General features: G+C 38.6%; 1 protein-coding gene across 1 annotated transcript in view; it reads right to left on the bottom strand.

Moving 5' to 3' along the window:
• Positions 1-21306, bottom strand: part of TBX20 (T-box transcription factor 20) — a 58943-nt gene that overhangs the window by 27174 nt on the left and 10463 nt on the right. The window contains exons 5-6 of the mRNA XM_032304168.1: positions 17695-17853; positions 9249-9325 (exon numbers count right to left, since the gene is read on the bottom strand). Coding sequence (XP_032160059.1) covers positions 9249-9325; positions 17695-17853 — 236 coding nt within the window. The remainder of the gene's footprint in view (positions 1-9248; positions 9326-17694; positions 17854-21306) is intronic.

Raw genomic sequence — 21306 nt, 5'->3', positions numbered from 1 at the left:
AAACCACAGATATTCTGTAGTTACACAGTATCTTTAAATCTATAGATTCTCTGGGGTTCCTGGGTGGCTCCGTTGGTTAAGCAACTGCCTTTGGTTTAGGTCATGATCCCAGTGTCCTGGGATTGAGCCCACATGGGACTCCCTGCTCAATGTGGAGCCTGCTTCTCCTTCTCCCCTTTCTCATACTGTCTGTCTCTCACTCTCTTCCAAATAAATAAATAAATAAAAGTCTTTAAAACTACAGATACTCTGTAGATATACATCATTATTTACTCAACAAGTATGTTGAGTGTGTACTATGTACCAGCCACTATTCTAGGATCTAGGGATATAGTAGGAAACAAAAGACAAAGTCTCAGGGCCCCTGGATGGCTCAGTTGGTTAAGCAGCTGCCTTTGGCTCAGGTCATAGTCCCCCAGGGTCCTGGGATGGAGGCTCACATCTGCTTCCCTGTTCAGCGGGGAGTCCGTTTCTCCCTTTCCCTTTACCCCTCCTCAACTTGTATGCTCTCTCACTCTCTCAAATAAAATCTTAAAAAAAAAAAAAAAAAAAAAGGGCACCTGGGTGGTTCAGTGGATTGAGCCTCTGGCTTTGGCACAGGTCATGATCTCAGGGTCCTGGAATCGAGTCCCACATCGGACTCTCTACTCGACAGGGAGACTGCTTCCTCCTCTCTCTCTTTGCCTGCCTCTCTGTCTACTTGTGATCTCTCTCTCTCTCTGTCAAATAAATAAATAATCTTAAAAAAAAAAAAAAAGACAAAGCCTCAGACCTATTCAGATTTAAGGGCAGCATATTCCTTGCAGAGGATTAAAGTAAGTATAGAGCCCCTATGGCGAACCTGGTCCTGGGTATGATAAGAAAAGTGAGCAAGAGAAAGAAAGGTACAAGAGTTCAGAGACAGACCTCAGAAAGCTGGGGTCAGATTCCACAGAGCCTTTCAAGCCATGTCTGAACTGGGATTTTACCATCACTGAGAAGGTGAGTCATTAGAGAGCTCTGAGCAAGAATAATGCCGTCTAATTTGCTTTCTTCAACAAGATCCTCCTGACTGTTGTACTAGAAATGGATTTAAGGGCAGTAAGAATAGAGGTAGAAAGACTAATGAGGAGATTAATGCAACAATCTAGGGAAGAGATGATGGTATCGCAGATAAACATGATAGCGGTGGAGATGATAAGTAGTAATTGGATTCCTCTGAACAGTTTGAAGGATTAACTGACTATCTGGATGTGGGAAATGAAAGAAAAAGAAGAGCCAAGGATGCCCGCCAGCCTTCTGGCCAGAGCAATGGGAAGGATGCAGCTGTCTGCAGCACAGATGGGAAGAGTAAGGAAAGAACAGGCCGGAGGAGTATGACTGGGCACTCCTGCTGCAGACATGTGAAATTTGAGGTGTCCTAGCGGGAGAGGGAAGAGTCAATGAGATAGCGAGTCAGATCTTTGACTCTGAGAGGCCAGAAGCAGAGATGTAAATTGGATAGTGATCAGCATATAATGGCACAAAACTAGGTCAGATTAACCAGGAGGTAGGTGCAGACTGAGAAAAACAGGTCTCAGGACCCAGACCCAGAACACATCACTGTCTAAAGATAGGGGACAAGAGGAAGAACTAAGCAGGGTGGGGGGAGGAAAGAATGGCCAGTAGAGGAGAATAAAAACCAGAAGAGTGAGAGGTCTTAGAAGCCAGGAGGACAGTAGGAGAGAATAAACAGCACTGTCGAACCCGACAGACAGGCCAAAGCAGATGAGGACTGAGAGTGACCATTGGATTTAGCCATGCAGAGGTCACCAGGGACCTGGACAAGGGTAGGATAGTGGAGAAGGGGGTGAAAGTCTGAAAGGCAGGGTAGGAAAGACAAAGGGAAGAAAATACACACCACTCTTGAAGCAGCTTTACCATGAAACGGAACAGAAAACTGAAGAGTCGGTAAGTGAAGAGACAAGTGGAATCCAGAAAAGGTTTGTTCCTTCATGGAAGAAATGTCAGGATATTGGCTAATGCAAGAGAGAAGGGGGCATCCCACTGTAGTAACAAGAGATTTTTAAAAACTAAAAGGCACTGGGCGCCTGGGTGGCTCAGTGGATTAAAGCCTCTGCCTTCGGCTAGGTCATGATCTCAGGGTCCTGGGATCGAGCCACAAATTGGGCTCTCTGCTCAGCAGGGAGCCTGTTTCCTCCTTTCTCTGCCTCTCTGCCTACTTGTGATCTCTGTCTGTCAAATAAATAAAAAAATCTTGGGGCGCCTGGGTGGCTCAGTGGGTTAAGCTGCTGCCTTCGGCTCAGGTCATGATCTCAGGGTCCTGGGATCGAGTCCCGCATCGGGCTCTCTGCTCAGTGGGGAGTCTGCTTCCTCCTCTCTCTCTCTGCCTGCCTCTCTGCCTACTTGTGATCTCTCTCTGTCAAATAAATAAATAAAATCTTTAAAAAAAATAAAATAAAATAAAAATAAAAACTAAAAGGCAAATAAAGCAAAAATTTTAAAAGCATAATAATATAATACTAAGCAAAGTAGAATCCAAGACAAAGAGCATTAAATGGGATATATTTACTGATAAACTATGGAACTTAAGTAGTTTAATAAGTCTTCCCCATAAGAGTACTGCACCCAAGGGCACCCGGGTGGCTCAGTCGGTTAAGCATCTGCCTTCTGCTCAGGTCATGATGCCAGGGTCCTGGGATCGAGTCCCACATCCGCTCCTTCCTCACCTCCCATTCATGCTCTCTCTCTCTCTCTCTTAAAATAAATGGATAAAATCCTTACAGGAAAAAAAGAAAGTACTGCACCCAGATGAATTTATAGGCAAGACTGTAAAATCACTTCCTTGCTATTTAAACTGATCCAGACAACAAAGAGAAGGAGCATATTTCAACTCATTTGAACAAACTAGCAGAAACCTGATACCAAAAACTGACAGAAAGGAAAGAAGAAAAAAGTCAAATCTGTTTCAAAGATTGATTAAAAAAAAAAAAAGTACAATACAAGTAAATTAAATCCACCATGTATTATATGAAAGCCAGATAAAATCAAGACAGGATTTATTCTAGGAATAAATGGAAAATTCAACATAGACACTATGAGTATAATTGATACTATTATTATTTTAAAGTAGAAAAATAAAACTGTCTCAAATGTTAAAAGAGCATTAAATATAATTTCAACTAATATTCAGAATAACAAAAAATTCTTTAGGCATAGAAGGGTATTGCCTCAATATGATAAAGAATATTCTCCTGAAACCCATAGCCAGTGAAAATCATATATAATGACCAAACATTAGAGACATTGTTAAACAAGTCAAGAACAAGAGAAAAATGCCAACAATCATCATTACTTTTCAGAAGGGTCCTGGAAAATTTAAGTCAGTTCAATACAAGGAAAAAACATTTTTAAAAGCATACCTATTAGAAAGAAATACAAAAATTATCATTTTTTACAAATTATATAGCAATCTAACTGGAAAATTCAAGAGACTAAAAGGAAAAATTATTAAAACTATTTTTTTGAAGTTCAGTAAAATGGCAGTATGCCAAAGACATAGGAATCAATAGCTTTTTACAGACTAAACTAGGTAGATTTCTGATTAAAAATTCTACTTCCAAAAGCAAGCTCTTTCCTCCCAAAAAACTCTACTATGGTACTATTCAATACAAAGGTAGTGTGAGCCATATATGCAATTTTAAATAGTCTAGATATTGCATTTTTTAAAAATAAGTGAAATTAATTTTAATATATTTTATTTAACCCAATATATACCCAAAATATTATTTTAACACCTAACAATATTTTAAAACTGTTCGTGAGATATTTTCCTTCTTTGTTCAAGGAGCCTTCAAAATAATGGGGTTTGGTTTTTGTACTTAAAGCACATCTCAATGTAGAAAAGCCACATTTCAAGCCCTTACTAGCAATCTGTGGGCAGTAGCTATTGATTAAATTGGACAGTGTAGCTCTAGTAGACCTAGCTATAATCCTAAGAAAATACAGGCAGGACTTACAAACTTAAAATATCAAAACTTCTGGGGCACCTGGGTGGCTCAGTGAGTTAAGCCTCTGCCTTTGGCTCAGGTCATGATCTCAGGGTCCTGGGGATCTATCCCCACCATTGAGCCCCTGCCCCTGGCTCTCTGCTCAGCAGGGAGCCTGCTTCACCCCCACCCCACTGCTGCCCCCTCCAACCGTCTCCACCCTCCCCACCTCTCTGCCTACCTGTGATTTGTCTGTCAAATAAATTTAAAAAAATCTTTAAAAAGAAAAAGAAAGAAAGAAAATATCAAAACTTCTAAAGAACTTAAGAAGACATTTCAGTAAAAGGACAACTATATGACATATTCTTAGAAGGATGTTCCAAAACTGTAAAGATACCAATTTTCTCTCCCAAATCACTGTATAAATTGAACATAAGCCCAGTCAAAATTCCAAAGACTTTTTTGGGAAGACCTGACAAAATGGTTCCAAAGACTGGAAGTGTAAATATTGAAGAATATAAAGAAAATTTGAAAATAACAAGTAAGGGGCGCCTGGGTGGCTCAGTGGTTAAGCCGCTGCCTTCGGCTCGGGTCATGATCTCGGGGTCCTGGGATCGAGCCCCGCATCGGGCTCTCTGCTCGGCAGGGAGCCCCTGCTTCCTCCTCTCTCTCTGCCTGCCTCTCTGCCTGCTTGTGATCTCTCTCTGTCAAATAAATAAATTAAATCTTTAAAAAAAAAAAAAAAGAAAGAAAATAACAAGTAAAAAGGTTTGGAGTTTGCCATATCAGGTATCTAAGTATCATCAAATATTCATGTATTTTATCAATTTACAAAAATAAAAACAATATTGGAAGATCAATAAAGAGACTACAAAAACTACTATAGACAAAAATTTAGTATATGATAGAGGGAATTATAAATAAGTAGGAAAGGAATATGTTAGTTAATACACAGTATTGGAACCACTTATAAAAAACAGACATGTCCCTGTATATTTTTTAATAATATTTTCGTGATAAAATATTCTATTTATCAAAAACATACATAGAAAGCTAATTTCAAACTGATAAAATGGTTCCAATATATAAGCAATAAAAATACTCATGTAAGTAGCTTACATAGATCAATAAAAGATAAATAATCCAAAAGGAAAAAAAAAAAAGCTAATGACATAAACAGGCCAATTTACAAAAGAAAGTACAAATTTTCTATCAAATTGGCAAAGATGAAAAATTATGTTTGACAAGGGTACAAGAAATGGGCACTCAACAATGCCTTGGACAATCATTCTTGAAGGAAACCTGGCATTTTGTATGAAAAGCCTTAAAAGCGTGTATTATCTTTCCCATTATATAAAGAATCTAAACTAGGCAAAATCATAAAGAAAGAAAGTAGAACAGATATTACCAGGAGCTGGGGGAGGAGGAATGGAGAGTCACTATTTAAAATAATGAACACAGATTTTCTATTTAGGATGATGGAAACACTGTAAATGTAAATGTAAAATGTAATATGGGGATGGTTTCACAACATTTGAATATACTAAATGCTACTGAACTGTTTACTTAAAAATGATTAAAATGGGGGTGTCTGGGTGGCTCAGTGGGTTAAGCCTCTGCCTTAAGCTCAGGTCATGATCTCAGCGTCCTGGGGTGTAGCCCCCATCGGGCTCTCTGCTCAGCGGGGAGCCTGCTTCCTCCCCCCACCCCGCCTGCCTCTCTGCTTACTTGTGATCTCTGTCAAATAAATAAAATCTTTTTTAAAAAATGATTAAAAGGGTAAACTTTATGTTGCATATGTTACCATGATTTTTTAAAATTCCATTGCATGGCTATATACGTTTATTGAACCGTTTTTCTATTAGTGAATATTTAGGACTTACTCAAAGTTTTAACAAATAAAAAGATTATGATTTTAAAAAGTATATCCCTGGAGTGTCTGGGTGGCTCAGTTGGTTAAAGCCTCTGCCTTGGGCTCAGGGTCCTGGAATCGAACCCCGCATCAGGCTCTCTGCTCAGCAGGGAGCCTCCTGCTTCCTTCTCTCTCTCTCTGCCTGCCTCTCTGCCTACTTGTGATCTCTCTCTCCATCAAATAAATAAATAAAGTCTTAAAAATAAAAAAATAAAAATAGTATGTATGTAAACTTTAAAGGAAGTAAATATTCATACATGTCATAGGAAAGTATCTGGAAGAATATCTTTGCCGGTAGTTATCTCTGAGTGAATGGGATTTGTTACTTATTTAAGCTCTTCTTCTTATTTGTTAGCATTTTTCTACAGTGAGCATGAAGTCTCTTTGGAGAAAAGAAAAAAAAAGACTAACAAAAGAAAATTTTGAAGAAATCTCTGAAAAATGCTCCTAGTTATTTTTCCTCAAAAGTAGCACCATGTTTTCCCTTACTGTACAAAGCCCCCCCCCCAAAAAAAGAAAACACTAAGTGGCAGTCTGTTTATTATTCTCTGACATACCAGCAGATAATTCTTTTCCTGAACAAAATAACTATAAATTATATATTAAGAAATCCCTTTGGGCTTTTGGTTTGCTTCTAAGCTGTCCATTATAGGTATGTGTGCAAAGCATCTAATGAATGAAGGAGATTCTGTCACTGGAGAGTAAGGCTACACATGGAGTGTTCAAGACATTCAAGTGTCTGCACAGGACCTAGTAAAATGAGAGCAGGGAAACTGTAATGCCTTATACAGTATCCTAAATGCTTGTGCAATTGTAGAGGAAATACTACAATGAGTTTGGAGGTATAAGGCAAACAGATCCAGTCCCAACAACGTTTTTCTTTGGGTGTCTCACACACAAGTTGTAAATCTGGAACAGGAAACTTGAAATCATTAAGGTCACATATTTATAACATCATATTCAATTAGGTTAGAAAAGTGCAATTTCTGTCATCATGTCATAAAAAGATGTGTTTTTGTCTCAGATCTCTTATAGGAAAAGTCCCCCTATATTGTTACAGATAGGGCTGTTTTCAATCAGTTACAAGGAGCAATTCAATTACTAGATGGTTTAGTGCAGTAACTGACTCCAGACTAATTTAATTTCTTTAGGTCTCTAAAGATCAATTGATCTGATTTGACCCATCCCCAAAGGCTGTTTAGGGAAAATTCAGACTTAAATACCTGGAAATGAAATCCAAAACCCTGGCCAATTTCACACTAGTTAGGTCATCCTGCAAACTTTCAGCTGGTCACAGAAGATGCCCTTTTCGCCCTCAGACCATTGAAAGCTACTCAGCTTCATAGACATGTGAGTGCTCCCCACAGCAGGATGTTTATTCCATCAGTGGAAAATGTGCCTGCATGCATTATCAAATCTGCTGTTCTAAAGGGCAGTCTGGGGACTCGTTTCTCATGAGTACACGTGCAAATAAGGGGCTATTTTTACTCCAGCAGTAGTTTATTAAGACTATTAGACATGCACTTAAATGGGGCAAAAAATTATAATTATTTCGCATTTTTAGATTTATAAAGTGTTTCATAAATGCCACCTTACTTGATTCTCATAATAAACTTTTGAATGAGCGGGGTTATTTTTCCCATCTTCTAGGTAAGGGGACAGAGGCTAGCAGACTTCTCCAGGATCACTCAGCCAGTAGAAGGCAGAGCTGGGACTCTAACCCATGAGTTTGTCTCCCAGTAGATCATGCTCACCCCTTGATCTGAGACAGAAGGTAAAAACACACCATCCTACTGTCGCACTGAGCCACTGTCTTCATTCTCACCTGCTACCTGACTGAAACGGAGAGGTTCGTTGCTTCTGGCTCTCCAGAAATAAGAGATGAAAAAGGTCATGCCTGAATGACAGCAGCCTTTATCAATGGACTTTTTTGTCACCCACACTGCTAATGCCACCTTCTCTGTAACTTGGGTCTCAAGGCCGATCTGCTTGCCTATGTCCCACCTCACTGGGGAGGAGCTATCCATTTGGTGTCTCAGTGCAGTCTGCAATCGACTTTCAACCACAAGCTCCAGTTTCTTTCCCTGATCTCAGCACCCTCAACCATTTGTCAAGTTCTCCAATGACTTAATTTCTCCCTTCTACTTAAATCCCACAGCACCTGTTCCACTCCCAGCCTCTCCTGCTGGCTGCTCTGCCTCCCTACTGAGCCTCTGTATCTTTTCCTCCAAATCAAAACCATCCCGTGATACCTGCTACTTGGGAGGGCAGAGGGAGGATCAGACAGCTATGGCTAAAATGTGCAATGACCCCTTCATTTGCATTTCTAGGACAAGTTGGAGAGAAGTAGCAAAATCAGGAGACATGACCATGTGTCAGGTAAGAAAGAATGTGACAGACATGTGTAGCAGCTGGTGGGGAGGAAATCACACAAAGATTTGGAGGTAAAATATACCAAAAGCCTGGTGGCTAGGGTATACCACCTGTCAAATGTAGACTCTGGGCCACACAAAAGACGTAGAGAAGATGAATAAGGTCTAAAGATCTAATGTATAACATAGTGACTAGAGTTGATAACACTGTATTGTATAATTGAAGTCTGCCAAGAGAGTAGAACTTAAATATTCTCACACAAAAAAGAAGTACAGAAAGTTCCATAGTACGGGTAAGGGATACAAATAATCAGTTAGGTTGAAAAATCTTCTCCCTAAAAAAAAAATGCATTATTTTTTTGACATTCCTATGGGCAAGCTGCGGATCTCACATAGACATTACTCACCACATAGAGGATCTCACACTGCATAAACCATTTTAACTAAGTTAAAAGTGGAGTAAGTTACAGGCACATGATTCTCGTTTGTCTTCTTAAAGGTTCCGAGACCTGATGTCTCTCCTATTAAATATAAGCAGTCTATGCCACGTTTAAAATATGGGCCTTGAATTAAATGACATCTCCTTGCTTCAAAGTTCCAAACAACCCATATTCCTCATGTTAGCAAATATGTCCACTTCAGAAAGCAAAAGCTATCAAGATTCCATGTGTCTGCAGATTGCCACCTGAGAGAGGAAGCTTAGCATCATCAAAAGGACTGAGTCTTTCATAAGGAAGAAATCCTATTTTTTACAGTTGAGTCAATGTCCTGACCAAAGAAACCACCTCCTCGCAAACACAGATGCAGGTGTGGCAGCTGTCGCAGTTTAAGCAGCCACATGTCTACAGAGCTTCTAGGTGGAAGGGAAGATGGGGTGTGGGATCGGAGACTATCTACAGTAAGGTTATGGCACTTTGGCGTTAAAAGGACTGTGTTCTTACAAACCCACTCTTCTCTTTATCTTATCTGGACAGAAAAGTAGAAAATTCTCATTACCTCTCAATGTCAGTGAGCCTGGAGGAGTCCCGGAAGCCTTTGGCAAAAGGGTTGCTATCTATTTTCAGCTTGGTTATCTGCAAAGGAATGAATGGGTAATAGAACAATATCATTTCCGAGGTCAAGGAAGTGAAATCAGAAATAAAGAATTTGTTCATTTCCCAGGCCACCCCAAGAATACTTAATGCTTCTTAGGATCTTGAGAAGGGTGGAAAGTGATGGAGAAATTCACGGGAGGGATGACTCACAGCCAGGTGGGACAACTGGTCAGGAAGGGCCTCAGAGATGAGGGATTTGAGGACTGGCTGGTCCTAGAAAATAGCTTGAAGGTCAATGGATAGAGCCAGTTAGGGAAGGGGCCTTTCCAGAATGGCCCAGTGAAGAATTTAAGAGAACCGTGAAAGGCTAGGGCTTGCCTGGGGAATGGGAGAGCCCTAGAAGGCCAGCATTGGTGGGTAATGGGGAACACAAACAAAAATGTTGCCTCCTGCTGACTTGACAGCATCATTTGTGAATCCTATGGGCACATACAGATAACATAATGAAGAAAAAGATCAAATGGCCAATAATAGTTTCATATTCAATACTCTATTGAAATATGTGACATAAATACATGATATAAACCTTTCAGAGTATAAATTTAGCCCTGCTCCCCTTTCCATCTGACTAAATTAGAATCAACCAGTCTTTTGTTTTCCTCCCATACAATGCTATTTATAGACTCTGTGCTTGTATAAAAGAAAACATTCCCTAATAAGAATCATAGTCTTAAGTATCTAAGAGGAGCTAGTCATAATTCCCACAGCATTAATATTAATGTAAAAAGATCCACTAAATCATATGCACGGTGCCTCCAAAGAAACAGACATTAGGTTGTGAAGCAAAAAAAAAAAAAAAAAGCACTGATTACAAGATACTTGACTTATAAAATTCCTGATTAGAGCCAAAAAGAACCCACGAGGACCAAGACACAGCTAGTCCATATCTGAACTGGAACTTCAGACACTCTTAAAGACAGTCCTAGTTCACCGGCATCAGAACAAGAACCCATGCTAACCTTTAGAGAGACATACACAAAATAATCTTAACCTGGAGAAAAGGTTATACATTGAGGCATGTCCTCCTCATAAACACTAAACACAATCAAAATAGATAGCTTAAAATACTCTTACCAAAACACAACTTCTTCTCTGATCAAAGTGTATGAGCTATGCATTTTAAATCATTAACACCTAAAGAACTTCCTTTTTCATTACAAAAGAAAGGCATTATTTCCCTTTTCGAATTTTCTGAACATGGGTTAACCAATGCATATGCTGCAAAGAAGCTATTTACCTCACTTAAAATAGAACTTCCCATACTCTCCTATCCAGAGACCCCCCTTTTTCTGTCATGAACACTGACCACTTATAAGATTAATCATTTGATAGTATTAATTTTTAAGAGGGCTTGCCAATATCTCACAAATGCTCATTGTTCGCCTGTTCAGTCTAGTGCAGCAAAAAAAAAAAAAAAAAAAAAAAAATTACTGATTTCCTTTTCAGCTTAGTTAATGGACATGGTAAACAAGGAAGGAAGGAGGAAAACTTCTTCATGAATAACAACAGCTATTTTAAATTTGCACATAAAGAAAGACATAGAAACCTCTGAGGTTCTAACTCTAAGGTGTGGCCATGCAGAGTGGCTGCCACCACTGTCATAACCATGGATTTTCTCAGGGCTGGAGTCTGTTTCAGTCATCCTTCAGACTATGATTTAGTTTTGCAGGTCCACTTTCAGGATGCAGGAGAAAATTTTATTTGTTTCAAATAAACTGGAAGCATCTTCAGAAAGCACAAGCAATTCACATGCTCTAAAATTATAAAACACCAACAAGACTTTTAAATCCTCAGACCGGCGCTGCGTCTCTTTCTACCGAATAATTACAAGTTAAAAATGCCTTCTATTTCTCAAACGCTTTCTAGTTCATGAAAATGCTTTCAGAGTAATTCATCGACAAATATTTAATGCGGACGGACAACCTCTCAGGCACTATGCTAAGTGTTGGACGGGCGGAGATAAAGAGCATGCGTGCCCTGCCCTAATGGCGCTTCAACGTGCCAGGCACAAGCGGAGGGATACACAGCTAATCGGTCCTGAGGCCGCTTCACGGGCCGCCAGAGAGGGTCCTGACCCCACATCTGCCGCGGGGTTAGTGACTTAAGGGTCAGCCAAACCCAGATGAAAATTTCCAACTGCAACTGTGAGGAAGAACAATGAAGTCAAGCCTTCTTTCAAGCTCAATCCCTATAAACTAATTAATAAAATTTAAAAGGGAATAGATAAAATTTCATGGAGACAGTGGCAGATATCTGATGGAACAAGTCCCTGGACAGCCGTTCCTCTAAGATGCAAACCGTATCTCGCTTTGAGTCTTTCCAAACTAAAAGAATATAAGTACGACCAACTGTTGTGATGATTAAAGGGCTTTTGATCTGCTTGGTCCCTCTGAAGGATTTTGAAAATTGTATTTGTTTTTCTCCATTATTTCCAAAAGGGAAAGGCTGTTGGCTTGGAATGGGATGACTGTCATAGAGAATAAATGTTCTCAGCAGGAGTGTGTCCTTCAAGCAGGACATCACCATATCTAATATTACTGCCATAACCCTGGAGAAGTCAATTACATTCAACAGTTTTCAGATTTCCTTGGAATTTTCTTTCATCATTAGAATGTTCTATTTCCAATATCTTACTAGTCTCCCTTTCAAAATGCCCAGGCAGATCACTGGTAACTTTTTTCTTTTTTTTCCACATTTTGTTATAAGTTCAAACTATAGGAAAGTTTCGAGAACAGAATGAGGTACTCTCATACACCTAGATTCACCAATTAGTTACAGCAATGATGTGACTTAAGTGTGTTGATTAGAAATGGAGCTTAAGGGATGCCTGGATGGCTCAGTGGGTTAAGCCTCTGCCTTTGGCTCAGGTCATGATCTCAGGGTGCTGGGACTGAGCCCCACCTCGGGCTCTCTGCTCAGCAGGGAGCCTGCTCTCTCTCTCTCTCTCTCTCTCTCTCTCTGCCTTCTTGTGATCTCTGTCAAATAAATAAATAAATAATCTTAAAAAAAAAAAAAAAGAAATGGAACTTAAGCCTTTCTCTATATACCATTTTATCTAATTCCAGGTTAAAGTATTGCTTTTGGAAGTTAAAGGAAAAGAAGCTGAATGGATGTCTAGTTAATAAAATTGTAGGGGGGCCCTCACATAACACTACAATTTTGAACAGGTTTTATGGAGTACTGATCAGCGGTACAAAGACTGTGAGTTAAACTTCTTATTGTACTCACCGTGCTCACTGTGCTATCGCTAGTCTCTGAGTTTACTGCGGTGTCAACATTAAGTACCCCAGAAATGTTTGTTGAAGTTTGCTCCGAGGACAAGCAATCAGAAACAGGATTTCACCTTTTTACCAGTTATGGACTAGCAAAACTCTTCTTGAGTTTACAGAAATAGCACTTCATTTTGTTTCTAATTTTTAAGTAAAATAATTTTTAAATAGGATTTCAACATTCTAGGTAATCATGCATTTTTAAGAGGTCAGGCATAGATTTTATTCCACGGATATGTCAATAAAAACAGCAGTGACATAGAAATTTATTTCTGAAGATACAGTTTTATATCCCTTTATGCCATTTGGGATAACTGAAAAGGCTATACATCTGCAAACTGATGAGAAGGGACCCAAGTTACATACAGTGATCTGAGCCGGACATCATTCCACCTGGTCCCCGATACAGAATCCCTGCCACTATGTGTGACGTTGCTGAACAACATGATCCATGTCAACGGTGACACTGCATAAGGATCCCTAAAAGGCCAACTAATCAAATATGATATGTTTAAAAAAAAGAAACCCATATAAAACTACAGGTACAGCTTGTAACTCAAAAGCCAAATTTAAAAGCAGCATTGTTTTTCATTTGGTGAGGAAAAGGTGTTACAGGGCAGCTTTGCGTGCGTATGAAATCCCGCAGTTCTGTGTGTGCTTGGGACAGGCAAATCACTGACTAATTCGGGCCAAAACATGCCGCTATTTTTTCACCTGTTATCTCAATAATATAGGACATAATGCATTTCTTTGCCAGAAAATTCTCTCCCAACATCTCCTTTATCTACAGATAATAAACGTATGCCAAATTAGAGAACAAATTTTTGACACTGCCAGCTGCGAGAGGAGAAGGGGACATTTCCCAGGGGTGATTATTCCATGCCATGTGGGATCACTGGGCTCTGAATCCAGCCACAAGGTGGAATTGGCCCTCAGAGACCATTTCTCCAATTATCAGGAAAAGATCTGTCCAAAGGCATTTAAAAATGAAACCTGACCTACACTTCAACTGCACAGCAATGGTCAGCCTGCTCAAAAACAAGGTATGACCTTTAAATCTGAAATTATAAAATAGTTTGTTGAAAGTGTAATGTATTTAGGTTTTATCTAATAATGTAAAGAAATGCAATCATTTCCTCGGAAAAAAAAAAAAAACAGCAAAATATGGCCCATTTTCATTTCTTATAAATAAAACTACCAGCCACAATACATGAGAAGCTTTTTCACAAATTCTGTTGGAAACTGATTTTACTTTTAATAGATATAAAAATAACAGTCCTGTCCAAAGTTTAAGAGATATGAAGGTGATCCTAAAGGTGAACTTTTCAATCTTCCTCTCTTTTCTTTCTGTTCTTTATGCATGGAAAAGTTCTGATACTTAACACTAAGTACATGCTTATTTCCTATATATTTATTTTATTATATTTTTGCTATGGGAAAATAGTACACAAGCATGGATATAGCCGTGGAAAAGTGGTAGATGTGGGGAGATTTGAGAAAGAATCAAGGGTAAGTTTAGAAAACTGCTGAAGACTAATGAAAATACTAATCTCCAAACTGATTGTTTGATATGTTTATTGAACATGAATTTTGATTGGTCTTATGAATTTTAAACCATCTGCAAAACTGGTTTATTAGCATACCAATGAAATCTTTGATTATTACATGAATTTCAAATATATATATGGCATGGAAATTATGGGTTAAAGGTGGATGTTAAGAAAGAAAACCAAAGGGGTGCCGGGGTGGCTCTGTGGGTTAAGCCGCTGCTTTCAGCTCAGGTCATGATCTCAGGGTCCTGGGATCAAGTCCCGCATCGGGCTCTCTGCTCAGCAGGGAGCCTGCTTCTCTCTCTCTCTGCCTACCTCTCCATCTACTTGTGATTTCTCTCTGTCAAATAAATAAATAAAATCTTAAAAAAAAAAAAGAAAAAGAAAGAAAGAAAGAAACCCAGACACAGCAGGATCTATTGAGAAAAATTAGTTCTGAATCTAATCACTTCTATTGTAGGTTATTTAGCAATGAAATGATATACTCACCGTATTAATCTTTATATTTAATGATCCAGTGAATGAGAGCTAGGAACTGGTAACTAGATTTTGAGCCCATTTATAATCTCAATTAGAAATAAACATTTGCAAGAAAAGCAACTGAGGTTAGGATGTATGTTTATTAGTATCTGAGTCTCTTTTAATTTAGCAACATTTTCAAATTCACTTTTCAAACCTTGAAAACTGTCAGTGGTCACTTCCTTTGACCTGCAGTCTAGTTAGCATGAGGCCACCAAAGGAGGCTTTAAGACCCAGAAGATGGCTTCTGTCACTTATCAGATTTGTTACCTTGGGTAAATGTGGTAACCACCCTGAACCTGCGTTTTCATCTACAAAATGGGGCTCCCGGGGCCGCCTTCAGGAGACTCGTGTCAAAATTATGGGATATTGAGAAAAAAATGTAGAGAGATTTTTTTTCTAAATTAAAAGTCATAAACCTAGGCCATGAATGTTAGTTGGATCCTAGTTCAAAGCGGGTAAATGAAAGGTCATAAAAAACATTTGTTGGTCCTCCTGGAAATTTTAGTATGAACTGAATTTTAGAAGATTAATTATTAAGGAATAATTCTTATTAATTTTCTTAGCTGTGAAAAAGACATAACGCTTACAAAAACATTCTTATTGTCAGTATATACTTGTAGAAATATTGACAGGTAAAGTATCATGATGTATGCTATTTAGTTTCAAATGATTCAGGGAAGGAGAAAAGTACAGAGAAATAGGGCAGGCGAGGTCCAGCAAGGTGACCTTGGATGGGTAATTTAACCCCACGCCTCAATTTTCCCAGCTATAAATGCAACATATAAAGACTATTTGTTCCTATTTTATAATATCCTTATGAAGATTAAATAAGACAATGCACTTTAAATGGTCCCTAGCACCTAGTAAGTACCCAAATATTAGCTATGATTACAATTATGTAGATAAAACCTCTGATTCCAGTGTACCATGAGCTGAGAAGTCCTGCCAACATTTATTCAGGATTGCTCCTTCACCTATTAAACTAAATCTAAGGTGTTATTATTAGAAACTTTTCTTCAATTTTCTTCAGTTGGTAATTTTCACTTAAAAAAACAATTTATCTATTCTTGCTTTGGTTTTCTTTACAGAGAATTCTGATAAAAGCAATGAAATTTTTACATGACAAGTTTCTGTTTTAGTCTCAAACATCAACAGACTTCTTGCAGAAGTAAAAATCTACTGTCTTATAGTATAAAAGCTATAAAAGTCTTATAGTATAAAAGCTACAAATTCAAATTCGTGTAAAATGAATGTTTCAGGAATGTTCTCTGAATCTATATATGTGTTACATGTGTCCTCAGATAAAAACTAGGATAGTTGGTGTTAATGTTTCAGATTCCCAGTGAAACAGTATTGGGGTTTTACATCCTGGTAGGCTTCAATCTACAGCCAGCTTTTTAGCTTGGGCATTCTCTGAAAGTTTCTACTCTTGCGTTGTTGCCTTAGAGATAACTGAAAAGTTTTAATACTTTGCTTTTACTTTAAGATGATTCGTATGATAACATTTGTACCTTTAGCTACCTCATTAAAAAAATGTGCCACTAACAGTTTAAAATCAGAAAAAGTGACAGAGCCTCTTTGAACACACTAGAGACAGTCTGATAGTTGCCATATGCCTTATTTTTAGGGTTCCTGACAGTTTCCAAAGGCATGTTTACACACAGCACCACATTTGATCCTCACAGAAATTCCCCAGATGTTCTAGGCAGTTCTTAGCTCCATTTAACAGGGAAGGAAAATGGCAGCCACAGTGGTGAACTAAAATCTACTCCAAGTCAGACAGAAATTACAGGTGCTTATGCTTTACAGATAGATACACATCCACTCCTGCCTTTTGCTCATTTCCCTCCCCTGGGCTCCCATTTCCTCATTTGGAAATTAGGGTTACCTGAGCTCTCAGCTTCACCTTCTTACTTTTGTTGAGAAACACGACATCGTATCTCCTCTGGCTGACCTATCCCACCCTGGCCTCTGAGCCATCATTCAGGCATCACCTGTATTTACTGGCTCAGAACCTAAAACATAATAACGTCGAAAGAAGAGGAGAGCCACAGCCCTGGCCACCTTAAAACTAACCAAATAAAAGCAAGCTGCAAAGGCCTAGAGAGGCCACAACCAACCAAGTTTGTCAAGTAAAGTGAATGAGTTCCTTTTACTGAAGTATAGCAGAGGAATTCTATTTCTGGTCCTTCCTGGCCATGAAAAGTTACTATCCTCTCTTAGCTTCAGCTTCTTCACTACAGAATATTCCTGTTACCCCTGCCTTCATGGTTATGCTGACTGGGAAAGAAGAAAATATATGGGGATCTCTCTACCAGCACCCAGCCCTCAGTAAGACTTTGACAGTTATTTATTCAGTTGGACGAAACCTTATGGATGAAGAAATGCATAAACTTGAAATGTGATATATATCAAAGAGTACAAACTATGAAGCTCAATATTATAAATTAGATATCTTGAAGTTAATTAAATATACACTGCTTACATGCTACAGTTTATCTAAAGAGACACTTAAAATCCTTGCATTAGAATTACCTTAAGTTACAGCTGAATAAGCTCCACAAAATTTCTGAAGTGTCAGTAGTGCGGGTAGTTGCCTGGAATACGTGTGTTAATTTAGCAGAAAAACTGAACCTCTAGATTTTGTGAAGCAATGAGTATATGGTTATATACATCATGGGCCTCTACCACAATGAAAAAGGAAACAGGTGATTTTCCCAAGAAGAAAATTTGAGAAGTCAGATGGAACAGGTCTGGGTGGGAGAATGGGCAATGAACAACTGACCAAGAATATAAAGATTCTAGAAAAGATGCTATAATACAGACCTTAGTAACCTTGAGTCATGGTCACTCAGTGCGCTTAGAGGTTCCGGGGCTAATATCCAATAGCACTCACCAAAGTGAACTTCGATTTTGAGTACCGGGAGAGCCCTTCTCTCCAAGAAAATGGAAGAAGCTCTTAAATCCTTCCCTTACGTAGGAAATGAATGTTGAATGCTGAACTCACCAGCTGATTCTGGTAGGCAGTAACTGCTGTGAAAACAGTCTCTGGGAAGATGAATGTTCTGAATTCTTCAGACTTCAGATTGAGCAGCGAGGCTGTGTGGTCTTTCTTCTTAATGATGTGCACCCGTGGCTGGTACTTGTGCATTGAGTTCAAAATTATCTACGATGAAGAGATGGGAAGTACTGAATTTTAAGGTCAAAGACCAAAGTGCAATGAGGCAAGGAAAGAAGCATAAGATCTCAGCTTCAAATTCAAATTTTAAGATTAGGATATACCCTTTTCATTCACAAGGCAAACCCTTCTCATCATTGCTGTGGAGTCACAGTGCTGAAATCACATTTTATCAAACAACTGTATACAATACAGGTTGTTTCAAGGGTCCTTTCTAAAATGATGGGGGCAGGGGCACCTGGGTGGCTCAATGGGTTAAGCCTCTGCCTTTCGCTCGGGTCATGATCCCAGGGTCCTGCTCAGCGGGAGCCTGCTTTCCTCTCTCTCTGCCTGCCTCTCTACCTACTTGTGATCTCTCTCTGTAAAATAAATAAATAAAATCTTAAAAAAAATAAAATAAAATAAAATAAAATGATGGGGGGAAGGGCACATGGGATGAGCACCACATCTTCAGGTTCCCTGCTCAGCCGGAGAGTTCACGTCTCCCTCGCCCTCTGCCCCTCGCCCTGCTTGTGCACGCAGGGGCACAGCCCTTGCTCTCTTTCTGTCCCTGTCAAATTAAAAAACAAAACACTTTTTTTTTTAAAAATGATGGGAAAAGTCATCTGAAAGATGTTGATTTTTTTTTTTAATCAAGTCTTTAAAATATTTTTTGTTAGTCTGGTTAGACTAGTCTAAATTTTCTAAAATAAGAACTTGTACATTCTAGGAGGACAGATGCTATTTATGATTGATGGGGGATACGAAGAATTAAGAAAGGCTGTGTGGTATTAGACCTCTGTTAGAGTGCTAAATCTGTTACTCTCTAGCTCCTTCACCTTGAGCCAACTGATCTCACCTCTTCAACCTTGTTTTCTCCAATGCAAAAACATACCTCACAGAGTTGTAGGATTAGATGATGTAGCCCTTATAAATTGCATAGCAAATAGGAAGTCCTCAGCAAACATGAACATTATTGTTATTCTTATTCTTATTTTTTTAATATTTTATTTATTTATTTGACAGAGAGAGAGATCACAAGTAGGCAGAGAGGCAGGCAGAGAGAGAGAGAGAGAGGAGGAAGCAGGCTCCCTGCCAAGCAGAGAGCCCCGTCTGGGGCTCAATCCCAGGACCCTGAGATCATGACCTGAGCCAAAAGCAGAGGCTTAACCCACTGAGCCACCCAGGCGCCCCTTATTCTTATTTCTGACAGCTTCATTGATTCCTGGTTCCCAGTTATAAACCAAACATGAATGACAGTGATGACTAGTGAAAGTTGCCCAATACTTAAAAATCATGATCCTACTTTTGTTAACAAGGCAGTATTTTTCCTGTATCTTTTAAATAAAATATAATGATTTGCCATTATGAAATCTGAGTTATAAAATTCACTTTCAGATACAGAAGTTTTTCCCATATCTTCCCTCCTGCCACACAGACAGCGAACCTACACCTGCAAAACAGGGTTCCATCTTCTTGGAATAATAGTGCTCACACTGTAGGCCCTTCACCTCCAAGGGCCTAGCAGAGAGCCTGGCTCTCAGGAGAGGCATGTGATACACACTGTAGCAGGAGCAGGGTCAATGGCATGCAGTGTTGTTAAAACTAATGGCTCCCGTGTTTTCTTGGCTAACATGGGTATGGTAGATGAGCGTTTTTGCTAGCTGACTTTAACAAAGTTAAATACTAGTCACTGTGGGATGATTAATATAGAATCAGTCTCTCCCTGTGCTGAGATGTAAGCCAACTTGAAGTTACAAAGCATTAACTGGCAATGAATTTTGCACATGCCATCCTTTTATGGTCCCAAACCTGACTAGGAATAATTAAAACAAATGAGAACTTCAAATGAGTTGAAATAGACTTAAAAAAAAAAAGGGGGGTCATCTCATTATATAACATGTTTATTTCAAGGAATTCAAGATATTTATGCTCACTCATAAAACGGGAATAAACTCAAAGTGATAAAAGTAAACTTCTAACACTGATACAAGAAAAAACCCGGGTATTCATTATATGTTGTATTAATAAATTAGAAAGAATTTTCACACACACACAGAGTCTCAATGGAAAAAGCCCTAAGCTTTAAATAATATTCCCTCTCCCGTATTTACACCCTCCCAAGGTCAATTTCCTTTGGGAAAGAGTGCCAGAGAGACTCAAACCTCAGGCTGAATCTCAGCCCCCAAGGCTCCTTGACTCTCTGCTCAAGACCTCATGGGGCTAAGGAACACTAATAGAAATGTCAACTTTGCTTCACTGAAGAAATAAATTCCCTGAAGTAAAAAATTTTCCTGTTATAAAATGAAAAATAAGACGGGGTTCTTCAGAACTAATTTAAAGAACTTGGCTGAATGACACAGGATCTAAAAATCTTTTCTTGTAGTTTTCAGAACACATTATTTATGGTGACAAAAGGTTATATTAAATAATAAAATTTTAAAGCTAATATGGATATTAACAACCATCTAAGACCAAATAATCTGTCAAGGTCTAATCTTGGCATAATCAGATGAGAACTCAGGGGTCCTAAAATACAGCTTGGTGCTATTTCCACCTAGGAAGTTGACACTAAATGGAAAACATATTAATTCTGGACAGCTGATCTCAAAATGAATTCTCAAATCTTTCTGGAAAGACCCAATTAGTGCTTCTAAAAGCTTCACACAAGGGCACCTGCGTGGTTCAGTCCATTAAGCATCCGCTTTCAGCTCAGGTCATGATCTCAGGGTCCTGGGTTCAAGCCTCACGTCTGGCTCCCTGCCAATGGGAAGCCTGCTTCTCCCTCTCCCTCTGCTGCTCCTCTGCCTATGCTCTTTGCTCTCTCTCTCTCTCTCAAAGAAATAAATAAAATCTTAAAAAAAAAAAAAAAAACTATTCCAGGACTTTCCCAATGTTTTAAAAAAATTAAAAAATTAAAATTAAAATCTTTAATAAAATTTAAAAATTAAAAATAAATAAATAAAAGCTTCACATATGGAAAATATCACAACTGTAAAAAATTTCATTGCAAAGATTTCAGTGGAGTCAAGAAATTTTAATATGAATGACATTAAGAATGCTCTGGTTTGTAGAAAATGTCTCCCTGATACTTCATCATTTTTAACCTGAAAAAAAAATTCATCAATGAAAACATCTCTTTAAAAAGGCAGAAAAAGACAATGATCCCAACATTCTTAAACATAAAAGTCAATTATCTTTTCCAATATATAAAATAACAAAAACCTATTAACCTATTTGCAACATTGCAGAAGTGCCACCAGCAGAGTCATGAGTTAACCTGGTTACTCTGATTTGGTCAAAATAAACGAGGCCTCTTGTGGGCAAATTGGTGGTAGCAATGCCTAAAGGGATTTATTTGGTTCCAATTTCAATCAAACCATTTGAAACCATTGGCTAGAACTAATTTACATCTACTTATAACCATCCTTTCTGAGAAACGTTTTGAAACTTCTAAATTGC

This window comes from Mustela erminea, chromosome 11 (assembly GCF_009829155.1).
Source record: "Mustela erminea isolate mMusErm1 chromosome 11, mMusErm1.Pri, whole genome shotgun sequence".
NCBI lineage: Eukaryota > Metazoa > Chordata > Mammalia > Carnivora > Mustelidae > Mustela > Mustela erminea.
The sequence above is the reverse complement of the archived record's forward strand: the minus strand, read 5'-3'. Positions and strand labels throughout refer to the sequence as shown.